Here is a 16,710-nt window from a genome sequence, read left to right as displayed (position 1 = left end):
AGTTTGAAAGGTTGATTGTTTGAATGGTGATTGACAGTTTGAATGTTTGAATGATGATTGACAGTTTGAATGATGATTGACAGTTTGAATGGTTGACAGTTTGAATGATGATTGACAGTTTGAATGGTTGAACGGTTGACTGTTTGAATGATGATTGACTCATGTTTCACGGTTTCAGATGTCCAGCCTGGACAGTGTTGGGCCTGCAATAGACTACGAGTCTCACCTACACGGACTGTGGAAGTGGTTGTTCTGTATCCTGGCAACACAATTCAACATGGAAAGGAACATTTTTTATTGTTAGCTCACCTGGCCTGAAGGACCATGTCAGCTCATGTCCGCTTTCATCATTCATTGTCTGTCATCATCCATAAACATTTTCCAATTTTTACTTCATCTCCAAAATGGCTTGATGGATTCAGCTGAAATTTGGTATGGAAGTTTGTTACAAAAAGGAAGTTTCGGCTAGTTCAGGGCATCAAAATTGGCAATTCAATGTGGCCATTAGGAAACAAATTGAAAACTCTTCTCCTAAACTTAAAAGGCCAGAAGCCTGGAACTTCTGTAGTTCCATGTTTGTCTGGGGAATCTTGATCACAAATCAAACATCTACTCTGTAGGGGGCCAGTTGGTCTGTCCCAGAGTCGACTTTTTCAGACAACCATCAGACAGCTGGAATATTCCTAAGTGCAGCGTTAAACAACAAACAAAACAAAATATCATTCTACCTATGATAACATTAGAAAATAATAGACAGCCCCCTGTGAGAAACAGTCACAACAACTGACCTGATCGAGAAAAGTTAAAATATGAACTTATTAAAGAAGTGGGTCGGGGGATATTGGAACGGAGTTCCTCCATGAGTCCGTCTGTACTCTTCTGAAAGGGGAATTTTTTTTTGAAAAACTATTCAGAGAAATAAAATTTTACACACTGATTGTACTGGTCACGACCTCAAATGAGTTCGAAAATTGGTGTCATAAATTCATTTTTTACGGAGTTATGGCCCTTCCATGCCATTTAACTTAGTGCATACTGTGTTCAATGGGGACGTGTCTTCTCAGAAACTACTGAAGTTACATGAAAGAAGGTTTGCATGCTTATGTAAGAGATACGTGTCAAGACTGAGTTCGAAAATTGGTGCCGTACATTATTTGTTTTGCAGAGTTATAGTCCTTGGTCCGTGCTTTTCAACTTAGTGCATAGTGTCTGCAATGGGGACAACTTTTCTCAGAGACTACTGACATTACATCAATGAAACTTTGCAAGCTTATCTAAGAGATACTTGTCAAGACTGAGTTCGAAAATTTGTCCCCTGATTAATTCTTTTAGAGAGTTATGGCCCTTGCTCCATGCATTTCATCTAAGTGCATATTGTGTGCAATTGGGATTGTTTTCACCCAAATCACTGAGGATACTTGAATGATAGTTGAATGCTCATCTAAGAGATACTTGTCAAGACTGAGTTCAATAATTCCTATAAATTATTTGTTTACAGAGTTACGGCCCTTGATCCATGTTATTTTACTTGGTGCATAGTGTGTGCAATGGGGGACAAGTTTTCTTAGAAACTACTGAAGTTAGCTTTTGTAAGAGATACTTATCAAGATCAAGTTATTTTTTCTAGAGAAGGGGCCATTTATGTGTATTAATTTCACATTTAATCAATTTTTCTGATGACATAAAAGCAGTCTTCGGGCTATCTTTTTTTAATGTTTTATATGAATTTTTTTTATAGTTTATGGTTTATATTCACTACTGTATGAACAAACAAAATTCTTATGTGCACCATGGCGGGGGTTATTGATAAAGCTGTATGAACAAACAAAATTCTAATGTGCACCATGGCGGGGGTTATTGATAAAGCTGTTTTCATCTTCTCTATATTACTCACTGACATTTAAGAAATAAAATGTATGAAATTTCAACCCTACAGAGAAACTTTGCTGAAGGCAGCCTATTGTTCAGATGAATCCATGTCATTAATTTGTTACATCATGAACAATGGATGATATCATACCATATTGTTCTCAACAATGAAGCACTGTCATGTCATATGGCTTCAATTGACCAATCAGCATTGAGAATCACCAAAACACGTGCGCAATATCGGAAAGTTATAACACACATCATTCTACCCTAATGGGTACTATTGCATATTTATACCCTGAAAGTGTTACAATTTGGGAAGCCTTAACCTGTATCAGCCATCAAAGATTACCTGAACGAGAGTGAGCCGTCCTCCATCTTGAAGAACTCGGGCATTGGTATCCGGGGCATCCTCCAAGTTGAAGACAGCGAGGCCAGCAAAAACGTGTTCAAGTCCTGGATTGGTGTGGACAGCATGGTGAACCAGGGCAGAAACGTCAACCAGTTCGTGAGTCGAGAGAGGTGAGAGTGTGTAGTAGAACCAAGTAAACTGAGGATTTGGTGGTTAAGATGTCTGTTTGATAGTTTGTCAAGTGCGGGATGGTTCAGTACAGTAAACATGCTTATAATGAACTGACAGAACAAGGAAAGCTCCGACGTTCATACAGTTTGGCCCTCACTCTATAAAGGTTCATACTCCAATGAACTCACACAAAGTGAAAGTCAATTCTTAACTCACTTTGCATCTTCCCGAGGCAAGAGAGTAAACTGGCTATAAAAGTCCAGTTCCCACCCTTGCCGAAATAGGCTGGTATTATGGAGTTACATTTTGGCTGGACTAACGAGTCTATGCATAGTCCAATCAAAATCGCACACCGAAATTGAAATCTGGTTCGTAAACTGTCGTGCAGATTTCGGTCGATTGCAGGATTTGCAAAGCATGTGCACCACCAACTCGTTGTCAGCAGATATTTTTCCAAATCTTCTCATGTTTTTAGTCAAGGTTCTCTCGTGATTTGATGCATTTCGCGATGTAAGACCCGTTTTATCGCAATATAGATATTGATTACGATCAGATCATCCTGACCGGGCGCAACCATTTTGTGTGAAGCAAACGCAAGTGATATGAGAGGTGGAATCTGATTGGTCCTTAGGAGAGGCTTAGAAGGGACACAATTGGTAATAGCCACTGGTGGCGCTACGATCGAGCCCAGTAATTCCAGCCTAGTTCGGCAAGGGTGGAAACTGGACTTTTAAAGTCAGTTAACTCTCTTGCCTCAGGAAGATGCTCATTTTGTGTTCCCATGTGTTCTCTGTGACTGATAATGTTGATGTTTATAATGAACTGTATTCATTCGGCTATTCAAAACGGAAATAGTGAGTGAGTATGATTTTACGCCGCTTTTAGCAATATTCCAGCAATATCATGGCAGGGGACACCAGAAATGGGCTTCACACATTGTACCCATGTTGGGAATCAAACCCGGGTCTTCGGCGTGACGAGCGAATGCTCTAACCACTAGACTATCCGACCGGCCCCCAAAACAGCAATAAACAATTGAATGCTAGTGATTGACTGGATTAAGTCCTGACACCTTGTCCTCATTTTGCATCCTCAATTAACAATCGACTCTTGAGTCTGTATGTCAGTGAACTATCAATAATATATTTATAACATGTATTTACTTACGTGATGTATTTTATGTCATTTATTGGATGTCTGCCAGTTGAAATAAACAAACTATGGCTAAAACGAACGAAAATTAGTGGTCCCTTTGAGTTCGCTATAGCCTACTTTACTGTATTTAATAAAGTGTCATTGCTTTGAAAATGTCCCTCAGTTCATACAAGCGCAATATATTGTTGTTGTTGTTATTGTGGTTAGACCGCCTCCGTGGTCTAGTGGTAGAGCGTCTGCCCGGAGAGCGGAAGGCCCGGGGTTCGATCCCCCGCCGCGTCATACCAAAAGACGTTAAAAGATGGAACTTGTTGTTACCCTGTCTGGCGCTTGGCATTAAGGGGTTAAAGCAAGGACTGGTCGGTTCGGAGTCAGTATACTGTGTCTGAGTGGGGTATTCATGTTAAACTGCGGCATGGTATCTCAGTGTGCTAGCACTATAAATCGGCATCTGTCCGGACTAGTACAAGCAGCCACACACACACACGTGCATGCACGTTGCTATATAAGTGCAATAATCTTGGACGCGACGTTAAACCCAATTTCACCTCACCTGTTATTATTGTTATAATTGTTATTATTATTGGTTGTTATGGTGATGTATTCTTGGATGTTCAAGGTCGGTGGTGCTGCAGTTGTGTGGCTGGGGCAGGGAAGATGACAAGTTCGGATCTCTCAAATCTCTACTAGAAAAGTAAGTTGCTCAATTGATTTGGTTGTTTGCATGTCCTTGTACCCGAAAGCATGTACCGGTGCTCTTAATATCAATCACTGGTTTGTCTGGTCCAGACTCGATTATTTCAGGCTGCTGTCATATAGCTGGAATATGTTCGAGTTTTGCGTTAAACAGCATGTAAGACAATGTTGAGATGGTATTTCTGTCTATAGTTGATACTCTATATTATTATCAGAACTGGTATCTATGTCTGCTGCGGTAACATTGCCACAGACCCCAAGGTATGCTATGTTCCTTCTGTTTCTGGGGGCACGAGTGGCCCAGTTGTCTAAGGCACCACGATTCTCTGTGCAGAGTTGTGTCCCTTGGGCACGCCAGAAACCTATGATTGTGGGTTCGAATCCCGGAATCCCAATTATGTTTCTAGGTTTGTCAGCACCATACCCGTGCTAATGGGTTTCACCGAAGTGGTAAACATCTGAGACCTGCATCACTTCGGGCTTTCCTCCCACATTAAACTGACACGCCGCGAAATAACTGGAATAATGTTAAAAGCGGCGTTAAACCCAACTCACTCACTCACTCCTTCTGTTTCTATATTACAGTTTACAGGAGAAAGGATTCTACGAGAAGGCAGCGGCTCTGGCACTCTTCAACCTCCGTCTGAAGCAGTCCCTGGAAATACTCAGTCACGGAGCCAGCCGATCGCAAGGTAACGGTTGACTGGCAAAGCATCACCAATCCAAGAATTGTACTTTTTTACCCATAACTGAATTGTCAGTTTTCTTTTGTGTTTTACTGCCTTGGATAGCCTGTTGTTAGATACTCAATCTTCTTGTGCCACACACGGCCACACACACAAACACAAACACGGACACACACACAAACACAAACACAAACACACACAACCACACACACCCACAAACACACATGCATGGAGGTGCGCTCGCGCATGCGCGCATGCACGCACACAGACACATGGAGGACACACACACACACACATGTAAGTGCACTAATCTTGAACATGAAGTCAAGCCCTACTCCCCTCCCCTCCCCCCCCCAGCTGAACAAGATATTGCTCCTGCTTACAATCACTGGCTTGTCTGGTCCAGACTGAATTATTTTCAGGCTGCCATGATTGACTGGAATATTGCTGAGTGAGCATAAAACAACAACCAAATAAGGGCTTTAAGTTTCATTTCCAGATATATTTATTCGCTTAAAAACATTTAATCTGTCATCAGAACCCATTGAATTGTTGTATGTTGAAATGTCAAACCACCTGTTGACGTCTCCCCAGATCACGCCAACCTGAACGCTGTTGCCATGGCGCTGGCGGGGTACTCGGACCAGAAATCGACGCTGTGGCAGAAGACGTGCAGCAGCCTGCGCGACCAGCTGGAGGACCCGTACCTCCGGGCCATGTTCGCCTTCCTGACTGGCGACCGACAGAACTACAAGGACGTGCTGGTCAGTACCTGGTGGTCCAGTGGCTGAAGTGTTCACCTTGCCAGCCACCCAGGTTCAGAGCCCAATACCATGAAGACTACCGTATTTTCTTGAGTATAGTGCGCACCCATGTATAATGCGCACCCCCCTCTAGCGGATTCAGTATTTTGGAGAAAAAAAATTTGAATGTCAAGTCCTGGTGTCTGATATTCATATTGTGGGGATTTCACAAAGTGTGGCATCACATCCTATTTGATTTCCCTGCTTCATTTCCAGGATATTCTCGGAGAGTCGTTATGCCATTAACCTAGGTTTAGATCCATGCTCAGAATATTCTCAGTTGGAGGCAAAGGTGGCCCAGTCATCTAAGGTGCACCAAGTCGCTATGCAGACTTGAATTCCTAGGCGAGCCAGAAACCTAAGAAATACATTTTTACCATTTGTTGAACAGGAATATGTGACATTTTGATTATTTCACACCATTGTAAGGGGAGATAATGCTTTTGTGTATTGGCCAACTGGGCAGATGACCATGTTGTGTTTTGTTCATCAGGGCAGATAACCATGTTGTGATATATCCACAAGCTCCTCACAGCGATAGTACGTTCCCGGAGCTCTCTATACTATTGCTGCCACCAGTCAAAACTCCCCACTGTGAATAGGTGGCCACAACCATGCTTGGAGTTGAACTCGCAACCGAATGACCGTTATGTTTACAAACAAGTGACGACTGTCGTGATGCCGAATACACTTATCGCTGCTAAATTACTTTCTTCGTTTGTCAATCTGAATTTTTGTTTCATTAAAACTATCGTATTATTGATATAGTAAGAATGTAAGGGAGAAGTTGGTTGATTTTCAGTTAGTCTGCAATCTCGAACCAATCTGAATATCAAAACAACAAAGTAAATTCATCTGGAAAATATGGTCAGTCGTAAACCTTTTCAAATTGAAATATGATGGCATTCCCAAAGACATAAAAAGATGTATCAACGTTACTACATATGGGGTGGGAGGGCAAATTTCAAGATTCTTGTAATGGCCGCGCCCACACTGGTGGCAGCAATGTTACCGAGAGTGTAACGAAGGTGTCACGCGCTGGGAAGGAGCTTGATATATCCATTGTAAGGGGAGATAACCATTTTGTGTATTGGCCATTTGGGCAGATAACCATGATGTGTTTTGTTCATCAGGGCAGATAACCATGTTGTGATATGTCCATTGTAAGGGGAGATAACTCTTTTGTGTATTGGCCATTAGGGCAGATAACCATGATGTGTTTTGTTCATCAGGGCAGATACCATGTTGTGATATATCCATTGTAAGGGGAGATAACTCTTTTGTGTATTGGCCATTAGGGCAGATAACCATGATGTGTTTTGTTCATCAGGGCAGATAACATGTTGTGATATATCCATTGTAAGGGGAGATAACTCTTTTGTGTATTGGCCATTAGGGCAGATAACCATGATGTGTTTTGTTCATCAGGGCAGATACCATGTTGTGATATATCCACAAGCTGCCCACAGCGATAGCCCGTTCGCAGAGCTCTCTATACTATCGCTGCCACCAGTCAAAACTCCAAACTGTGATAGGTGGCCACAACCATGCTTGGAGTTGAACTCGCAACCGAATGACCGTTATATTTACAAACAAGTGACGACTGTCATGACGCCGAATACACTTACCGCTGATAAATTACTTTCATCGTTATTCAATTTGAATTTCTATTTCATTAAAATGTAATTGATATAATAAGAATGTAAAGGAGAAGTTGGTTGATTTTCAGTTAGTCGGCAATCTCGAACCAATCTGATTATACAAACAACAAAGTAAATTCTTCTGGAAAACATGGTCAGTCGTAAACCTTTTCAAATTGAAATATGATGGCATTCCCAAAGACATAAAAAGATGTATCAACGTTACTACATATGGGGTGGGAGGGCAAATTTCAAGATTCTTGTAATGGCCGCGCCCACACTGGTGGCAGCAATGTTACCGAGAGTGTAACGAAGGTGTCACGCGCTGGGAAGGAGCTTGATATATCCATTGTAAGGGGAGATAACCATTTTGTGTATTGGCCATTTGGGCAGATAACCATGATGTGTTTTGTTCATCAGGGCAGATACCATCTTGTGATATATCCATTGTAAGGGGAGATAACTCTTTTGTGTATTGGCCATTAGGGCAGATATCCATGTTGTGTTTTGTTCATCAGGACAGATACCATGTTGTGATATATCCATTGTAAGGGGAGATAACCATTTTGTGTATTGGTCATCAGGGCAGATTACCATGTTGTGTTTTGTTCATCAGGGCAGATAATCATCTTGTGTTTTGTTCACCAGGAATCGGACATGGCTGTAGAGGACTTGGTAGCCTTTGCCTGCATCTACCTGCCTGACCCCCGGGTGAGTGACCAGTACATAGTGACCACTTCCATGTTATGTCTTAGATTATACACACAGCATTTGCCCATGAGGGATTCCAGGGTAGAAAAGTACCCAGTACCTAAACTTGGAAGGGTCAACTAAAACGGAAGGGAGACATATTGTTTTTTTCTCTGTTGGCGTTGGCATTGGCGTTCCCATCCTATTCCGAGCCATAAATTGAAAACTGTTCAGCTTTTTTGAACGAAACTTGCCATATGCATTGCTCATCCATTTAACTGGTGCCTTTTGCTATTTTGAAATTTTTCAGAATTTTATTTTTATATGTTTCCATGGAAACAATTTTAAGGGCAGGGTTCATTTCCAGACCATGACTTGAGAACCATTCAACATTGTTCTACAGAACTGCACATTTGCATTGGTCACTAACTGGTGCCTTTGCTATTTTAAGATTTGTCAAAATTTCATTTTCTTGTTAACTGGTGCCTTTGCTATTTTAAGATTTGTCAAAACTTCATTTTCTTGTTCTATGAAAACAATTTCGACTTAATCTCAGACGAGGGTAGGGTTTGTTTCTCGGCAACAACTTGAAAATCTTTTAACATATTTCAGTGAAGCTTGGGATACGTATTGCTCATCAGCTTCGCTGGTGCCTTTTGCTATTTTTTTCTAAATTTTATTATTGTATGTTTCTATGGAAACAATTTTGACTTAGTCTCAAACGAAAGGTAGGGTTTGTTTCCCGGCCATAACTTGAAAACCTTTCATCATTTTTCAGCGAAACTTAGTGCCTTTTGCTATTTTTCTAAATTTTATTTTGTTATGTTTACATGGAAACAATTTGTACTTAACCTCAAATTGCATTAGGCTTCATTTCACAGCCATAACTCTCATATTAGTGAATATCTTTGCATGAAACTTATACATGTGCAATGACCAAATGCTCAACTATTTCCTTTTCATATTTTCAATTTTTCAATTTCTTGTGTTTCCGTGGAAACAATTTGGACTAAGTCTTAAACAAGTAGAGTTTGTTTCCTGCCAAACATGGGCGATCGGGTAGCCTAGTGGGTAAAGCGTTCGCTCATCACGCCGAAGACCCGGGTTCGATTCCCGACATGGGTACAATTTGTGAAGCCCATTTCTGGTGTTCCCCGCTGTGATATTGCTGGAATATTTCTAAAATCGGTGTAAACATACTCACACTCCCAAACTCTTCAGCTAATGAATATTTCTGCATGAAACCATAATCTTTCCAGGCTATCATTTGCTGTTATTGATTTTGGGCCAACTTAAACTAATGTGTCAAAAGAAAGGAGGGGGAGACATATGTTTTTGTGTGAAAACACACTCTAATTGAGGATTGTGTGTGTTTTTTACGGGTATTGGTACACTGATGGTATGAATCGTTGCTCATGCTATCAACCCTTATCAGGCCAAATTTGGTGAGTCACTGTTATTTTGAAATATTGCACTCAACCACTCACTCACTCACTCACTCACTCACTCACTCACTCACTCACTCACTCACTCACTCACTCACTCACTCACTCACTCACTCACTCACCCACCCACCCACCCACCCACCCACCCACTCACTCACTCACTCACCCAATGAACCAAGTCTGGTCCACATTTTGATGGACAAGCTGACCTTGGCCCCATGAATACAACTTAGCTTTACAACTCTCGTAAATACTTTACCTGACACATACAATAGTCTTTGTGCTGTGTGACTGGGATCCTGTAGGCTATGCATTCTTTAAGCAAACACTTGGACAACCAGTCCAGCGAATGTCAGAGCGGGAAGGCAGAAGTAGGATTTGTTCCTAGTAGGTGTATGTTCACACAGATAAGTAGGACTTATTTCTAGTTTGTATATCTTACACAGATAAGTAGGACTTGTTTCTAGTCAGTACATCTTCACACAGATAAGTAGGACTTATTTCTAGTCAGTATATCTTCACACAGATAAGTAGGACATATTTCTAGTTCGTATATCTTCACACAGATAAGTAGGACTTATTTCTAGTTCGTATATATCTTCACACAGATAAGTAGGACTTGTTTCTAGTCGGTATATCTTCACACAGATAAGTGGGACTTATTTCTCGTTCGTATATCTTCACACAGATAAGTAGGACTTGTTCCTAGTAGGTGTATGTTCACACAGATAAGTAGGACTTATTTCTAGTTCGTAGATGTTCACACAGATAAGTAGGACTTATTTCTAGTTCGCATATCTTCACACAGATAAGTAGGACTTATTTCTCGTTTGTATATCTTCACACAGATAAGTAGGACTTGTTCCTAGTAGGTGTATGTTCACACAGATAAGTAGGACTTATTTCTAGTTCGTAGATGTTCACACAGATAAGTAGGACTTATTTCTAGTTCGCATATCTTCACACAGATAAGTAGGACTTATTTCTAGTCAGTATATCTTCACATAGATAAGTAGGACTTATTTCTAGTTCGTATATCTTCACACAGATAAGTAGGACTTATTTCTAGTTGGTATATCTTCACACAGATAAGTAGGACTTATTTCTAGTCAGTATATCTTCACACAGATAAGTAGGACTTATTTCTAGTTCGTAGATGTTCACACAGATAAGTAGGACTTATTTCTAGTCAGTATATCTTCACACAAATAGGTAGGACTTGTTTCTAGTCAGTATATCTTCACACAGATAAGTAGGACTTATTTCTAGTCGGTATATCTTCACACAGATAAGAAGGACTTGTTACTAGTCAGTATATCTTCACACAGATAAGTAGGACTTATCTCTAGTAAGTATATCTTCACACAGATAAGTAGGACTTATTTCTAGTTCGTAGATGTTCACACAGATAAGTAGGACTTATTTCTAGTCGGTATATCTTCACACAGATAGGTAGGACTTATTTCTAGTCGGTATATCTTCACACAGATAAGTAGGACTTATTTCTAGTTCGTAGATGTTCACACATATAAGTAGGACTTATTTCTAGTTCGTATATCTTCACACAGATAGGTAGGACTTGTTTCTAGTCAGTATATCTTTACACAGATAAGTAGGACTTGTTTCTAGTCAGTATATCTTCACACAGATAAGTAGGACTTATTTCTAGTTCGTAGATGTTCACACAGATAAGTAGGACTTATTTCTAGTTCGCATATCTTCACACAGATAAGTAGGACTTATTTCTAGTCAGTATATCTTCACATAGATAAGTAGGACTTATTTCTAGTTCGTATATCTTCACACAGATAAGTAGGACTTATTTCTAGTCGGTATATCTTCACACAGATAGGTAGGACTTATTTCTAGTCAGTATATCTTCACACAGATAAGTAGGACTTATTTCTAGTCGGTATATCTTCACACAGATAAGAAGGACTTGTTACTAGTCAGTATATCTTCACACAGATAAGTAGGACTTATCTCTAGTCAGTATATCTTCACACAGATAAGTAGGACTTATTTCTAGTCAGTATATCTTCACACAGATAAGTAGGACTTGTTCCTAGTAGGTGTATGTTCACACAGATAAGTAGGACTTATTTCTAGTCGGTATATCTTCACACAGATAAGTAGGACTTGTTTCTAGTCAGTACATCTTCACACATATAAGTAGGACTTATTTCTAGTTCGTAGATGTTCACACAGATAAGTAGGACTTATTTCTAGTTAGTATATCTTCACACAGATAGGTAGGACTTGTTTCTAGTCAGTATATCTTCACACAGATAAGTAGGACTTGTTTCTAGTCAGTATATCTTCACACAGACTTTTTTATGACTTTATTACCTACTCATTTTCTCTTCATCTCTTCAGCTTATGTACTTCATCGACAAACTGACCAATGATCTCAAGTCTGCTGGGAATCTGGATGGCATCATGCTCACTGGTAAGTTCTGATCCTCTAGCTGGTCGAGGTCAGATAATGTCACAGGTCAACATCCATCCATCCATCCATCTGTAGGTACTATAGAGCAATAAAAAGATGTGAGGCTGTGTGTTTGATAGTGAGGCAGGCGGGGATGAAAATACTGTTTATCGCTGTGTATAAGGCGAGTTTTTTTGTACCAAGAATTAGGGGGCCTTTCAAGGGGGAGTTGTATACACAGGGTTGAAGAGTTTTGATGTTTTTTCCTCCAATACAAAGACAGTACCGCGAGTACGTAACACCGGAAATGCCATCTCAACAAAACTGTACTGAAGTACGCAAATTGATCATGGAATTACATGTCTGGTTATAAAAAGTGTTCATTGTATATCAGGACTTATGTTTGTGATCTATTTTATTAAATTTTATTCAAAATTACATTCAATATTGTTTGCATTCATCTCGGCGAAATTGTGTGTGGAGTGATCAGTAGCTCGCGCAACTCAACGTTATTTACAGCAAACATTACCTCTTTTGATGCCACTATTGACGCCGCTATTGGTGGTTGAATAATTTATAAATGAATAAATTTGGCCTCAAATTGCCTCACATTTTTTTACTGCCTTCGTCATCTAGTGGTAAAGCGTCTGCCCTGGGTGCGGAAGGTCAGGGGTTGGATCCCCAGCCATATCATACCAAAAGATGTTAAAAGATGGTACTTGTTGTTGTCGTGCCTGGCGCTTGTCATTACAGGGCTAAAACAAGGACTTGTCAGCTCGGAGTCAGTATACTGTGTCTGAGTGGAGTATTCATGTTCAACTGCAGCATGGTATCTCAGTCGGCTAGCACTATTAAATCGGCATCAGTCCGGACTAGTACAAGCAGCACCACACACACGCATGCATCCACGTTGCTATATAAGCGCAATCGCCTTGAACATGACGTTAAACCCCATTTCACCTCACCATATACTCATTTGACTATGCTGAGTGCACAAATATGAATCTTATGTTTTTCAGTGAAACATTTTCCTACTTATGAGTATTAATTGCGTCTTTCTGTGTCTGAGTTGTCTAAGTTTCTGTCCCTGTACCATGGCAGGCATGACGGCGGAGGGCCTCGACCTTCTGGAGAACTACATTGATGCAACCAGTGATGTCCAGACGGCGGCCCTGGCTCTCGTGTGCTCCTTCCCCCATGCCATCGCACAGGACGAGCGGATACAGACGTGGATAGATAGGTGGGTCGACTCAGCAAGGATTTATACTGTGTGAATTCTGGGGCTGCCAACCCATGTTTGTATGAATTGAAGTGGATTTGGTGGACAGCATGGATTTCTGCTCTCACTCACTCACTCACTCACTCACTCACTCACTCACTCACTCACTCACTCACTCTCTCTCAGCTCTCTCACTCACTCACTCGACCACTCACTCAACCACTCACTCAACAACTCACTCATCCACTCACTCAACAACTCACTCATCCACTCACTCACTCAACCACTCACTCAACCACTTAACCACCCACTCACTGATCCAACAACTCACTCACTCAACCACTCACTCACTCACTCAACCACCTACTCACTGATCAAACCATCCACTCACTAACTCACTCACTCACTCAACCACCTACTGACTGATCCAACCATCCACTCACTCACTCACTCACTCAACCACCTACTCACTGATCCAACCATCCACTCACTCACTCACTCAACCACCTTCTCACTGATCCAACCATCCACTCACTCACTCACTCACTCAACCACCTACTCACTGATCCAACCATCCAATCATCCAATCACTCACTCACTCACTCAACCACTCAACCACTCACTCAACAACTCACCCATCCACTCACTCAACAACTCACTCATCCACTCACTCACTCAACACATCACTCAACCACTCACTCAACCACTTAACCACCCACTCACTGATCCAACAACTCACTCACTCAACCACTCACTCAACCACTCACTCAACCACTCAACCACACACTCACTCAACCACTCACTCACTCACTCAACCACCTACTCACTGATCCAACCATCCACTCACTAACTCACTCACTCACTCACTCACTCAACCACCTACTCACTGATCCAACCATCCACTCACTCACTCACTCACTCAATCAACCACCACCTCACTGATCCAACCATCCACTCACTCACTCACTCACTCACTCACTCACTCACTCAACCACCTACTCACTGATCCAACCATCCACTCACTCACTCACTCACTCAACCACCTACTCACTCACTCAACCACCTACTCACTGATCCAACCATCCACTCACTCACTCACTCACTCAACCACCTACTCACTGATCCAACCATCCACTCACTCACTCACTCACTCACTCACTCACTCACGCACTCACGCACTCACTCACTCACTCACTCACTCAACCACCTACTCACTGATCCAGCCAGCCACTCACTCACTCACTCAACCACTCACTCAGACATCCACCCTTCCAATTGCACTCACTCACTCACTCGAGTTCTAGCTGCAAATGATTTTTGTTAAACAGGCATCTTTGTTTTTTTTTGTTTCAGTTACCGCAAACTGCTGGACCGGTGGAGACTCTGGCATCACAGGTACACCTCCATACTAGTTATCTCTTCTTTCATTCAACAGGAAGGCACAGCTGCACCCCTTAAGTTCCAGGATTCACTGTCATGGGCATGAATCCCCCATTTAACCCTATTGTGATCCTGGGCATCTTCCAAAGGCAAGGGAGTTAACTGACTATAAAAGTCCAGTTTCCACCCATGCCAAATTAGGCTGGAATCATTGAGTTATGTTTTGGCCAGACTAACGAGTTTATGCTTAGTCCAGTCATAATCACGTAACGAAATCGATCGATTGCAGGATTTGTACATGTGTACCATCAACATGCTGTCAACAGAAATTTTCAAAGTCTTTTCTTGTTTTTAGTCAAGGTGCTCACATGATTTGATGCACTTTGCAAAGTAAGACACGTTTTATAAGAAAAGAGATCTTGATTATTGATTGTCGTCACGAGGCGCCTCCATTTAATTTGAAGCAAACGCAAGTGACAATCGATCCCAGAAATTCCAGCCTAGTTTGGCAAGGGTGGAAACTGGACTTTCACAGTCAGTAACTCCCTTGCCTCAGGAAGATGGATTCTGGGTATGTAACGTACATATGGCTGTCAGACCTGCATCACTGAAGGCTTTCCTCCCACATCAATCTGACCACACTGACATACTGTTCCACTCAATCAACTATACTTCTGTTGGTGAATAGGCCCAGAATAGGTACCTGATGTTTGTCTGAGAAGAAACAGATCATCAGATTACATTTCACTTACAAGTTTGTAATATCTGTTAAAGATATATATACATTTCTGTTTCTTTCCATCTGTTACGCAGTGGAAGGTGACGTTCACGTGTTCTGCCTTCTGTCCTTCTAAGGACCACGATACTTGTACACGTTATATATATAAGGACTGTGATATTGGTACACATTAAATCTATAAGGACAATGAATATTGCTACTCGTTACATCTATATAAGGACCATGAATATTGGTACACGTTACATCTATAAGGACCATGAATACTGGTACACGTTACATCTATAAGGACCACGAATATTGGTACACATTGTATCTATAAGGACCACGAATATTGGTCTACAACAATGAAAACCAAAGTGTGTGTTGCTCCATCAGATGAAATGCCTACACTGACTATTTCAATGCATTAAGTGTAGTTCAGCAACCCATGCTTGCCATAAAAGGTGACTATGCTTGTCGTAAGAGGCGACTAACGGGATTTTGTGGTCGGACTCGCTGACTTGGTTGATGCATGTCATTGAACTCAATTGCATGGATCGATGCTCATGATATCAATCACTGGATTGTCTGGTCCAGACTCAATTATTTACAGACCGCCGTTATATAGCTGGAATATTGCTGAGTGCGGCGTTAAACAACAAACAAGCAAACAAACAAAAATCAAGTGTAGAATCCAGTTGCAGCATGTGCAACGAATGCCACGATCTGTTTTCCGCGAGGTGTGTGGCCTTTTTGTGAATTGTTCACATGAACCGAAACAATGTTGATTTTTCATTTCGTCTCCTAAACACCATCCAGGGCCAAGTTTGACATCCTGTACCACAAGAGCGACCCAGGCCAGCGCATCCCGAGCCAGGTGTTCGTGGGCTGCAACTTCTGTGGGAAGTCCATCACCAGCACGTCCACCATGATCGCCCGCTCTACGGGTTACCGCACGCATGTGGGCAGAGCAGCGGCCTACAAACCCAGGGTGCGTAACAGGGCTATCGTATCCTCTGTCAATTAAGTACAGTAGAACACGGATATAACAAACTACAAGGGACCAGAGAAATCAGTTCGTTATATCCGTTGTTCGTTATACACGTTTTCGCTCGGACATTCGCCATCTTGGATAAGACAAACACACAATACACATAATTGCAGCATTGACTTGTAATCTTGTCTGTAAAACAAACATTAAACATATACATGTACAGGTAAGATTAACACAATGCAAATTTAACAAGGTTGATCCGTTACCGCTGATTGTATTGATTCGCCGCCATTGTGTTGATTCGCCGCTGATTGCGTACAGCAATTGTCAGTGACACTGAGTGAGAATCTCAGTTCGCTGTACACGTCACTAATTAGTGATAGATGGGCTTGTCAGTGATCAGATATCAGTTCGCTGTATCCGTTAGTTCGCTGTAGAGAGTTTGTTATATACGTAAGTTTTAT

The 16,710-nt window shown here is 41.4% G+C and overlaps 1 protein-coding gene across 1 annotated transcript in view; it reads left to right on the top strand.

Annotated features, from left to right (window-relative positions):
* LOC124117117 (GATOR complex protein MIOS-like) overlaps positions 1–16,710 on the top strand; it is a 41,292-nt gene that overhangs the window by 17,609 nt on the left and 6,973 nt on the right. The window contains exons 16-25 of the mRNA XM_046478849.2: positions 179–254; positions 2,208–2,391; positions 4,167–4,241; positions 4,829–4,935; positions 5,524–5,693; positions 8,021–8,083; positions 11,884–11,956; positions 13,037–13,175; positions 14,508–14,549; positions 16,072–16,243. Of these exons, the coding sequence (XP_046334805.1) occupies positions 179–254; positions 2,208–2,391; positions 4,167–4,241; positions 4,829–4,935; positions 5,524–5,693; positions 8,021–8,083; positions 11,884–11,956; positions 13,037–13,175; positions 14,508–14,549; positions 16,072–16,243 (1,101 nt within the window). The remainder of the gene's footprint in view (positions 1–178; positions 255–2,207; positions 2,392–4,166; positions 4,242–4,828; positions 4,936–5,523; positions 5,694–8,020; positions 8,084–11,883; positions 11,957–13,036; positions 13,176–14,507; positions 14,550–16,071; positions 16,244–16,710) is intronic.

This window comes from Haliotis rufescens, unplaced genomic scaffold (assembly GCF_023055435.1).
Source record: "Haliotis rufescens isolate VD_foot unplaced genomic scaffold, xgHalRufe1.0.p SCAF_10, whole genome shotgun sequence".
Lineage (NCBI taxonomy): Eukaryota > Metazoa > Mollusca > Gastropoda > Lepetellida > Haliotidae > Haliotis > Haliotis rufescens.
The sequence above is the reverse complement of the archived record's forward strand: the minus strand, read 5'-3'. Positions and strand labels throughout refer to the sequence as shown.